The 12,418-nt window shown below is 36.8% G+C and overlaps 1 protein-coding gene across 1 annotated transcript in view; it reads left to right on the plus strand.

Annotated features, from left to right (window-relative positions):
* The first annotated feature begins 2,573 nt into the window (after positions 1–2,573).
* The window catches only part of SLC15A5 (solute carrier family 15 member 5), a 313,596-nt gene continuing 303,751 nt past the window's right edge, over positions 2,574–12,418 (plus strand). Inside the window, exon 1 of the mRNA XM_044088238.1 lies at positions 2,574–2,920. Coding sequence (XP_043944173.1) covers positions 2,584–2,920 — 337 coding nt within the window. The 5' untranslated portion in view covers positions 2,574–2,583. The remainder of the gene's footprint in view (positions 2,921–12,418) is intronic.

Consider the following 12,418-nt stretch of genomic DNA (forward strand, 5'->3'; position numbering starts at 1 on the left):
TATATTATATATACACACACATATGGCCAAAAACAGAGTATAAACACGCCACAAAAATAATTAAATAAAGCATGATGCCGTGATCCAGTACTGAGTTGCTCTGTAATAGTTTGCACTTCCCATAGAAAAGCTAAACAGAGCTTTGAAATCTAGTGTGTCAGTGATGTCACTCACAGGAAACAAGCCCATAATGAGATGCAAATGGAGCAAAGTATGTATGCAAAGATAATAAACTGTACACAAGTTAAAAGCTTCATGAATTGCATGGTTCTTTCTTAAATACTAGGCATCAAGCCACGAGGCACGGCTGGCTCTAGACAGGGGAAGAGGCACCACAACCCCCCTCCCTCCCCACACACACAAAGATATGACTGAGTGTCTTTGAGTGAATGTGTATATCTGCATTTTACACTGCTCCTAACCAAGCATCAAAGTCTGCACTGGATATCTGGGTGAAGACATTTCCGTGCTGGCAGTTCACCACAAATTCCTACTGGGTTAAACATCTCAGTGCATTCTGCTTGCTGGCTGATGCATGGCATGGCAATGCCTGCACCCATAATGCAACTTAGCAGCCTTCCTGAAGACATCTTTTTTCTTTAAGTACCTTTCTTCTGTGATTATCGTTGTGATCAGCGCACATAGAAATACTGATACACAGGCTGTAAATCTTGTTATACTGTGCATGTTTTTCACCACCATGCACACGCATAGTCATAAACACACACTTGCACTCACACACACACACGCACACACACACACACACACACACACACACACGCATGCACACAAAAGTATGTGTGTGTGTGTGTGTGTGTGTGTGTGTGTGTGTGTGTGTGTGTGTGTGTGTGTGTGTGTGCGCCTTTTCATTTAAATCCCAACCTCCAAATACTCACAGTGCTGCTGTTGCAGTACTGAACACACAAGCTACCATGCTGTCCTCCCAGGTAATGATTTCAGCTGTTGAATTTGCTGAAACAATGCTTGTCACACAGGCTGCCATGCTGATCATTTTTCTGTCATGTTTAGAGATTTGAAACATACACATAACATACACGTATCACTGCTTTTCACTAAGTAAGAGATGTTTTAGTAAATCCTCTTATGCTGGCAGTATTTATAACATAAATCTAAGGTGCATATATTTGGTTTATCCCACCGTAGGCTTAGTTTTGTGAGAGGTATGTGGAAAACGCTTTCAGTTCAGGATAGGTTTAATATTTGCTTTACTAGATGAGCATCTAGATCATATTCAGCACAGCATTCTCATGAAACCCAGTAAAACTAAATGTAAATTACAGACTCTTTCATTCAAACCTAACTCAGGATTCATACAGAGAAGACAGAGTCATTAATAGGCCAATGGCTGAAAACAACATAATTTGGCTTATGCAAGATTCGTTACTTTTAATTCCATTTTCTTGCTATCTAATACCACAAAAGAGTGGCTCGTCTCCATTTGTGATCTGGACCAATCAGGAGTAAATATTCATCTTTGAAAAGAATGATTCCCATAGCTATTGTCAGTCTTCTCAGTGATAATAATTACAAAAATCTTACTAGGAAAATCCCACTCATGAATTAATGTTGCCAAAATAGTTTCCAGACTATTTCTTAAAAATGACACTTCATTTAGATGGCAGATGTTTTACAAAATATGAAGGGCTGTTGAGGAAGTACCCTGGAACAATATTTCGTAACACTACTATGAACGTATTTTATCAACTGGGAGACTATGAATGGAGTTGCTTAGTGTGCTGTAAAAATGCACAGCATATTGAGCATGCTCAGTATACCATACAGCTCACAAGCCACTGCACAGCTCACTGGCCCACAGACATCTCATTTCATGAATCACAGCCCTGGTACTGTGGCATATTAGATAGGATGTGCTTTGTGTTGGTACGCAGTGCAAGCTTTGTCCATGCAAACCCTGTATATAGCAGCATGAAAGAGAAAGGCCAAAAGAGGGAGAGAGCAATGGCAAGAATGAAGAAGTAGGAACGAAAGGAAGAAAACAGCTAACTAATTAGAGATAGGCAGGCCTAGAAGCAGATGCATACATAAACACAGAAATATATAAAAAAGGTGATATATATAAAATGATGCAACACATTATATATATATATATATATATATATATATATATATATATATATATATATATATATATATATATATATATATATATATATATATATATATATATATATATATATATGATATATATACATATAATAATATATATATATATATATATATATATATATATAGACGGGTAGGCACATAGATAGATATGGATATAGATAGTCACCATACACTGACAGAAAAAATACTGCTTATTACATTTTGAGCTCTCTTTAGATGTTTGACTATTAGTACATTTACACTGCAGTGTGAAGAACACTTTGAAACTGTAATAATAGGCTGTGGAATTTAAGGCAAGAGTCTTACCACAGTGTGAATTAGCACAGCTCCAAGGATTTTTTTAGTTGCTACAGCAACATGCCACAGCTCACACAGCCCAAAATGGCTGTAAAGGACCTGAGAGACAAGTTAGATAAACAGCTCCTTGACCCTACTATGGAAAAGAAGTGTCAGAACCCTTCCAGGAAAATTCAAAATGACACAGAAGATGGTGGCAGTGCTACAGATTTGCGTATTAGGAAAAGGAAGGTGCAGGTCATCGTCTGTTTGCTGTTGGTGGAACTCTGTGAGAGGTTTACATTCTTTGGAATCTTATGCAACATGGTGCTGTTCTGTACTGTCAAGCTGGGTTACAAGTACCATCAGGCTGCCATGGTAAACCTTGCTTTTGCTGGGACCACTATCCTGACTCCTGTTTTGGTGGGATGGTTTGCTGAGACATGCATGGGAAGGACAAAAGTGGTATACATATGTAGTGCTTTGCATTTTCTTGGTAAGTATGGTATTTTATCAATTTTATCACTTTCTGTATGTTTTCCCTTATTTCCAAATATGTCACATTAACAGAAAGAATGCATTATAGTTAAACACATACTAATATGGTCGGGGAAGACAGTAATGTCACTACACATCTTGCTGTCTAGAATAGTAAATAATATTAGTCACACAATTTATTTGTTTATACTTTGTTAGTCCTACTAGTACAATGGCTTCTTTTCAGGGGAGAGACGTGAGGTAGGAGGGGGAACTTACCATACTCTTTTTAATAAGTGCCATAGGATCTTTTACATCCACCTGAGCTACCCCCAACTCGGATAGATGGTGTCTATGTTGAAAGTTGCATCTGAAAGATAGCACATTCAGGAGTGTAGCACTTCCTTACACTGCCCTGTCAAGATTGTAAAATTAATCTGTCAGATGGAAGAACAGAACCCACAGCCTTGTGCAACAAAAGCACCTCTACCATCTGTTGAGCTACTAAAGCTACACAATATAAAGAAATGAGGGTTATTCTTTTAAGTGACTCTCATTTCACCATTCACAGTAATGAGAGAAGAGTTAGAAACAGGATGTAGTGCTCCAACTGGTAGTGTGTTGAACTATATTTTTATCATAACAATATCAATTTAAGAAGAAAGAAAAGCAGTAAGGAGGGTATAACCATAAAAAGCAACTATTTACATCATGTACTTCTATTTATACCATATTTACAACAGATTTACACCATGGATGCTAGAGGATAACAAAATGATATAACAAAATATTTTGTAAAGTCAAAAGTTACCGTGTGATGGTAACAATGTCTAATGGTTATAGGGCCAGAAATGATACTGATGGAGGTTTTCCTGGAATGTAGTGTTAGAGACCCACATGTTGGAAGATTTTTTAGTTTGGATTAGGTCAAAAAGTCTACACCAGTAATTCTGAAAATATTATTTTTTTCTTTTTGTTATTATTGCATAACTTATGTGCAGATATATATTTGGTTGCCATTGATGTAAAGTTTTCCCAAGCTATTGTTGAGGGATTGACCCAGTTCTTGGCTATAAAATATTTCAGAAAGGAACAGGCTGTAACACAGATGTGGCGATGGATACTCCACTTTCCATTTGTATCCCTAGACTTTGACTGTAATAGGTTATTGGGGGTCTTTACTGCTTATATTGGTCTCTAAGATGTAAGCTTCCCTGTAAGATAACTGCTGTGTTCTAAATGCATAGTTTTTGCACTAACTGTTACATATATACCTATACTTTACTGCTTCCCACAATGACTTACAGTTTTCCCTTTGTATGTTTGAAAAGTTTGAAAAACTCAATAAAAATATATTAAAAAAATATATATATCAGTTTAGTATTTGTAACTTCTATTTTCTATTCCCTCAGGACAGACAGCAGTTCTGGCAAATGCCGCATCAGTTTTTAGAAATTTACTATTATTTCTGAGCTCTATTTCTTACTACATTGACTTCATTATATTATTTATTTATTTTATTTGGCTATTTTATTGGTATTTGTTTACAAGGGAGTTATGACTGGGTATATGCAGAATAGCCCATTTCAGTGGATACCTAAAGAGAAAAACTCCAACAAATAACCTATTTATTTATTTATTAACATTTGTTTACCGGGAAAATACAACTGGGTACGAGTACCCTTTTTAAGCAGAGGACTGGGGAGAAAAGTTTCAAGGTATCATATTTAGTGCAATCAGCATTTACAATAATAAATAATCTCAACAGTCTATCTATAAACACAGTAATAAGTTATAAAAACTGCATAGGTTACGCCAGAGTATGAGAAAGAGTTTTATACAAGACAAATATTCAGCATTTACATACCAGGGGCTATGAACCATTAAGAATTATTGAAAATTAATAGGCACTGATTGCATGAGATTATTCAGTGCCAACAGTCAAAAAAGAAGAAGCAAGAAAACCAGATGTTGATGTTCAAGAAAAAGAAAAAAGACAAAAGGTGCATTGATCATTAAAATACCTTCACCTAGAGATTACAGTGGCCTATATACCGAGAGACATAAAGTTATATAAAATACTAGACTAAGATGGCAAAAGGTAGAGCAATTTGAATAAAAGACACCAAGATAGTTCCAGTAGTAGGAGAAGCAACTAAAAATGAATCTGAAGCACAATTAAATATGTTGCTGATTCACGTATCTCAATAGGAATTACAGAAGGAGGTATTTCTGGGTACATTATGAATGCCAAGCATTCTTGGCAAACATCAAAGACCACAGCAACATTCACTTTACACATTTTAATTGTACCCTGACCTAAGAATAGGGTCCTTTCCTGTCAAGGTATTGCTAACCTTAAACATCTGGAGAAATTAAAAAGGGATTTTTGCTGCAACAAGTTTCCTGGTGCACCAAGACACTACAGTGGTTGCTTCAGCATAAGAAGGTGTAAGGTTTGCAGCTATTCAGGGTCACTACAGTAGCATGTGCAAATGAATGGTTCCCATACACATACTAGAAGAGGTTACCATAGACCAGTAGAAACCTAAGAGCTGTGCCTGAGACAGCATGTACTCCTGTAGCTTGTGAATTAACTCCTGGGTCCCATGTTGCTGCTGTTGAAGTGCCATGCTCACCTGGAATCTTACCTCTAATAATGTTTCGGTATTCTTTCTCTCAAATGGTACAAACTGTTCTCTAAAAATGTAGATCTCTTCACATCATTCATTTCCTGAAGATTAGGCTCATTGTTAAATTCAAGTCATCAGGCATGTTGAACATTGGTTCTTCGAGTGCAAATATGGGGATTTGTCATTTTTTTCCTTAGATAAGTTACACGGCATATTTATTCGTTAAGTACAAAATATGACATGGTAAGTCTTCATGGTTTTGCGCACTTTCTGTCTCTCTCTGACACACGCACGCACACACACTCACACACGCGCGCACACACACACACAAACACACACACACACACAGACACAAACACACACACGCACACACATTATATATCATGGATTAAATGTGTTACTTACCACACAAAATCTGAACGCAAAATCTGTGACATCAGGCATGAGTTTGGTGCTATGTAATCAAAGTCAATACTATCCCATGTTTTATTTTTATACATTTTATAGAGTTTGCTTTTTTGTCAGTATAATTTGCCAAAGAATCATAGACTACTCAAGGAGTTTCTGAGCTTGTTTCAGGTATGAAAGCAAACCTGTTCTCTGTTATGACTGAGTCCTAGTACTTCCTGAATAATTTTTGAAGTGAAAATAAATAAATAAACAAATTGCTCCCAAATGCAAGCAGTGGATGTTGGAATAATGAAGTGCCTTGTACAAAACCCTGACTAATACCATGGGCACAAACTGAAAGGAAATAGGAGCATATCTGGTTCAGTGAATGAGCTAACATTTTCTGCAAAATCTTAAAGGAAGTCTTGCCCTTGTCTCTTCAAGACAATCTGTGCCATCTGGACACCATCACTGAACTCACTAGCCATAGAATTAGAAATTGCACAAATACAGTAGTGCCATAATCAGTGCAACAGTAAGTGCGCCCTTGAACAAAAATAAACATGTTTTCCCATACTGTTTGTTCCTGAAGGATGAGGCACATGGGCCAAATACATAAAACTTATATTCAGGGCTATTTGGGGAGATCAAATAAGTTGGAACAAAGTTGTCTCTTTCATATGACCACTATGCTACCCAAAATAACATGACAGAGTGCAAATACAAGATTAGACATTTTGTATTTAAAATATGTCTAGAAATTTCAGGAGAAATTTTACAATTGAATAGGAGAGGACTAAACAGAAGAAGAGAAATGTATTGTTTTGCTAATAATTGATACTTTACAGTGCTTTTCATTTAGCCGTAAGGCATTTCAGATGATTTATAAATGATATGCAAGGACAAAAAGCAAGTTTAGGAGACACCAGACTGAGAAGTCACCAAAACAGAGTTCTGAAGGAAAATATAATGGATATTCAAAGGTAATCATTAAATATACTAAAGTATTAGTAGGAACCTGTAAGTTGCTTAGATACAGCGGTCATGCTATCAGCAGTAAAACAAAACAAGCAATGGTGGCCTGTGTCTTGCTTTTTTGAGCCATGATGGACTCGGTCTTAGTTGACCTCCTATTTCTTCATGAAACTAGTCAGCGGCTCTACATGCACCTGCACTAGGGTTCCATATTTACACCAAAGAGTAAACAACACTCACTGTAGGGGTAAGTCCCTAACTCAAGGTATTCCCAGCCATTAGAAGAAGTTACCACTACAAGTTAAACTAAGTACTGCTTTGGCTACATTTCAGGCTAGTTTTGATCATTGGATGTATAGATGCAAATTTACCCAGAGTTATCATGTACATCCTTACTCAATTTGGGTGGTAAGCACTATTAAGTGTTTGAAAATGGAGGAAAGAACTTTTAAGTGTGCCTCTGCAATTGCCGGCATAGTATTGTTCCTATGTTTCTGTGTTCCTATTCTGCATTACAGGTTAATTAAGAGGGTTTTTCAGCCATATATGCTGTTCTGGAGTTTGCATCTTGACAATCACATACATAGGGCCAAAGCACTTCAGAAAAGGATAGCAAAGATCGTATCGCCAGTCTAACTATACTACACACACACACACACACACACACACACACACACACACACACACACACACACACACACACACACACACACACACACACACACACACACACACACACACACACACACACACACACACACACACACGCACAAAATGTGGTCAATAAAACAGCTGATTAACAGTTGTGTGAGATGGTTGGAGATATGTCCTTTCCCAGCCAGGTATTGTGCAATCTTCGAGGTGGAATATTTAAGTAGCAGTGAATATGGTGGGCTTGCCCCCTGTCAAAAATATTCATTTTTTCATTTGCATGCTCAGAGGTTATATTTTGGAGCAAGTGCTGTTTATTGTCAATGTTTTAGTTATTTTTCATTGATCTTAGACATTTTGCAATACACCTATATCTATATGTATATCTATAACAAATCTATATTTGTGGGACTGTGTCATAACACTGAAAACTAATTTCACTGAAGCTCATATGGTCGAACCCATTTAACTGAAAAATCATAATACTGAAAACTCATTTTACTGAAAACCTTCTCCACAAGAAATATATCCTGAAAACATCTTTCTGTAGGAGTGCTTTCCCTCCTGCACCCTACACCCCTAACTTATATATACTAACACCATGATTGCACAACTGCTGAGAAAAGGAAAAAATACCAAACAGTAAATCAGTGCTCAGGAGCAAACACAGATGTCTACAAATCTTAGGTACAACATGATACCTGCCATTGCAATTCACACATACTGTGCTAGACTCACTTCCCTAATAACTCATGTGATAGGAAATTACACCATTGCATATTTTCTATACACTTCTACAATTTTTGGTGAAAGGAGTTTTCACTGTTATGATATAAACCCTAGATATATATATATATATATATATATATATATATATATATATATATATATATATATATATATATATTATACACATTTATCTATATGTATATCTATAATATAACTATGATATATATAAAACATTATATAAACTAACAATAATCAAACATATGAATGGATTGTATCAAAAGTAATGAGACAGACCAGCCTCAGTATACTACACACACACACACACACACACACACACACACACACACACACACACACACACACACACATTCAAATCAACAAACAGTAAATTACAAACAGCACTGCCAACTTGCTTTGCTGGAAAGCAAGCCACTCCATGCCCCCCCCCCAAACTCTGAGATTGCACAACAGTGGATAAAAGACATCTTCCCAATCCCTGCTGAAGAGCAATTTCATACAACTAATAAATGACATCTTTTGATTGTTGAACAACATTTTTAATAACTTTTTTCATCTCATGGATTTTAACACTGCTGAAAATATCAACAGTCTGTGCATTTAATCCATTGAATGGAGACTGTATATGTATACATGTTGTGTGTGTGTGTTTGTATATCCTGCAGGGGGCACAGAAATTACATATGTGATGTCTAATATACTTACTTTCCACCCAACTGTTTGTGTACATTGTCTGTGACAATCATAGCCAAGCATCAGCTATTCTGGCAGGATGTTGTAAATGAGACCCTTCCAAATACTATCTACCTGTTATAAAAACAGTTAATGTCCCGTGGCCAATAAAGCTAATGCAAGACTCAAACTTCCTTTTTTTCCTTTTTCCTTGTACCAGCTGACAGAAAGTGACTTATTAGAAATACCATTTTCAGCAGTCAGGGATTGCTGCTTGCTATGGGGCATATGGTGATACATGACGATGGCACAGACAGAAGATGGCAAGCAGAAAAGAAACTGCAACTAGATAGCCATGAAATCTGAATCCCTGAGGCACAGACAGGAAACATAAAGAAATTTAAATTAAAGAAAATGTCAGTAATGCACCTTCCACACACACTGTTCTTTACATTGTGATGTCCATATTAATTCTACCTCCTTAAAACTTTCAGAGCAGTCTCCTATGACTTTATATCAATGTAAAATGAATAAATCCATGTCTCTCTGCCATCTTATTTCACTGTATAGGCTAAGGTTATGGCATTCATGAGAAATTCATTGTTATGCAAACCGGTACACATTTCAAGGCATGCAGAATTCATGCTGCTGTGAGACAAACATTACCTAAACAATTAATCATGAGCCAGCAGTAAAATTAATCAAAACAAATTATAAAAAAGGCTGCATTAACTAATAATTAATATAATCTATCAGTCGATGTCCTTGATGGATGCTTTTGCTCAATTTTAATTATGTCACTTAAGGTGTCCATATCAGATGTAGACCAACAATTCAAACATGTATTTCATGCCATACTGACTGTATGAAAGCAAATTCTAAATAAAAAGAAAACAAAGTATTTACTGTGTGGAATAATGCCCACTCCATCCAATATGCATGAAACAATGACATCATTACCTTACCCATTATATTCTTTTCCAAGGTTGTCGCACATTACAGGAAAGAGATGCCTCATAAATTCATAGATTCATTGACTGCTACTAGGCTAATGACCTGGGGGGTCATTCTAAGCCTAGACAGGTTTTCCCAAAAGAATAATGGTGCCCTGTTTCCAAATAAGGCATTGGGTACCAGGTAAGCTACCTCTGTCCATAAGGGAAATGGGTGCCAGGCCCGGTGTAAATTTCCTATTCCCCATCCACTGGTATAGGTTACACTTAAACTGGGTAATAGACAAACTCAGCTTCACATGGAAGAGGATCCTGTTCCATAGGAGGGGTAGTCTCTGGGACACATAGCTGACAAAAGTCACAAACAAAATTCAGGTCCCTAGACCTTGTATTTCTGGTACTCCTTAACTTTTGAGTATGTAAGATATTCTTTAAGTGTGGGGGTTTTGGATGCCTTGTAAGCCAGGCATAGATTACCCTTCAACAATCTATAGGAGACTGAGTAGAGGGAAAGGGCTTTAAGGTGCTCTGCATAAGGCAGGTTTGTTACTCTTTGTATTCTTTTTGTTAGGAACCTCTGAGGTCACTCTAGTTGCTGCATATGCCTGGTCAGGTACATACCAAAGGGAGCATTGAACTCTACAATTGGTCTGATAAGAGTGGAGTATAGTCGGATACTGACCTCTTTGGAACTAGATGCCATGCCCTTACTTATAAGTTGCACAACATAAAAGGAATTCCTTATCACTGTAGCCACATGATGATCAAAGGTAAGGCTACTGCCTATGTACCTACCCAGATCCCTGACCACTGAGTCAACTCTTAGGGGTGTATTATCAACATGGTAATTAGTCAGGATGGTTGACTTCCCAAAGTAACAGCATTAAACCCTTCTTGTGCAAATTTTCAAAAGTCTGCATACAGTTTCACAAACAAAAATAATCAATAAATTAATCACTATTTTTTTTTTTGCTAAACCGTTAATTTAACAGTTTGGCAATTACATAACTAATACACAATTTCCTATGGTAATCCAGCATCAGGAGAACTGGAACCCAGAGTAACGTAAACACCTCCCACCCACCATTAATATTACTATATGTGTAATTTTCTAAAGGTTCCAAGACAAATTTCTCTTTTTACACAGAAAAGTGTTCTCATGCATAAATATGTATGCAAACACTTTTTTTTGTGTGAAAATAAAAATTTGTTTTTGTGCCTTTAGACATGATCTTTAACTCACTGTGGAAATGGATATCAGACATGCAGCTTGTATTAAACTGCAGCAAAACAAAAAAAGAATACTACGTTGTTTGGCACAACAAAAATTGATATCCACCCCACGGTAAACCTTACTGACCCCCAAGATACACCACTACCTGCAGTTACTGAATACAGGTTCCTGGGCATAACTTTCTACCAAGAGATCACCTTTGCCATACAAGTACAGTAAAGTAGCACTCAAGTCAGCTAAAACTGGCTTGAAAATAGTCTGACCTACTCCTATGACATTCTAGGAAAGTTCTGTCATTACAAACATTAATGCCCAAAATAGAATACCGTCTACAAATAACTGCATTAAACTTAGTATGTAAGTATGTAACACCCACAATCTCTAAGTGAATGCAAACACAATCTGTAGATCTGTAACCCTTGGCAACTGCAGAAACTATAGTTGTTGCTTCCTACAACAACCCTAATGGCTGCCAATAGGAACTGGAGACACTCTGTGACTTAAGTGGCTTACATACATACTACTGAACTCATCGTAGTGGCCACTTCTAGTGCACCTGTGGCAATATAGCCAACCAACTATTCCCTGTGCTCTTCTATAGACAATGCTATCTACCTGCCAAGGCCACGCTTCACAAAGATAATGGCCAAAGGATCCTTTACAAAGCTTGTCCTTGCTGCATGGAACTCCCTACTGCAGAATATCTGCAAACAACAAGATTTAAACATATCCAAAAAGGAACTCTCCTATTTCTTCATAATGAGTAAAAGTGTCATTGTTTTGACAATGGCTAAAGCATGGCAACAAGTAGCCAGCTCAAGCTTGCACACTTAGCATCACTTCTTACTTCGAAGTTCAGTTTATTTATGTGGACAATACTGAATTTGTATAGATGTATGATAAATGCTAATGAGCTCCCTTCTCTATGCTCAAATATTTTTTGTTTTTACAAAAATGTGTATTACAATTTCTGAACTGTACAATACTACACAATTGTAACTATCTCTACTGTCTCAACTGTGCTTTATTACACTTATGTCAATGATATGATGTTTTTACAAATATGCGTTCTGCATTCATTACACAGGCCTGGTTGTGGCTGAAAATGGTCTGAAGCCAAAACCACCAACCTGGTCAACAGCATCAATAAAATAAATATTATTGCAAAGTATGGGATAAATTTCACTTTACCTATGTGGAATTCACTTGTTTGATTATGAGGACATAGTCAAAGTGCCCATAACTACCATGATTAAATATAC

This window comes from Protopterus annectens, chromosome 11.part0 (assembly GCF_019279795.1).
Source record: "Protopterus annectens isolate FY-2018-M chromosome 11.part0, PAN1.0, whole genome shotgun sequence".
NCBI lineage: Eukaryota > Metazoa > Chordata > Ceratodontiformes > Protopteridae > Protopterus > Protopterus annectens.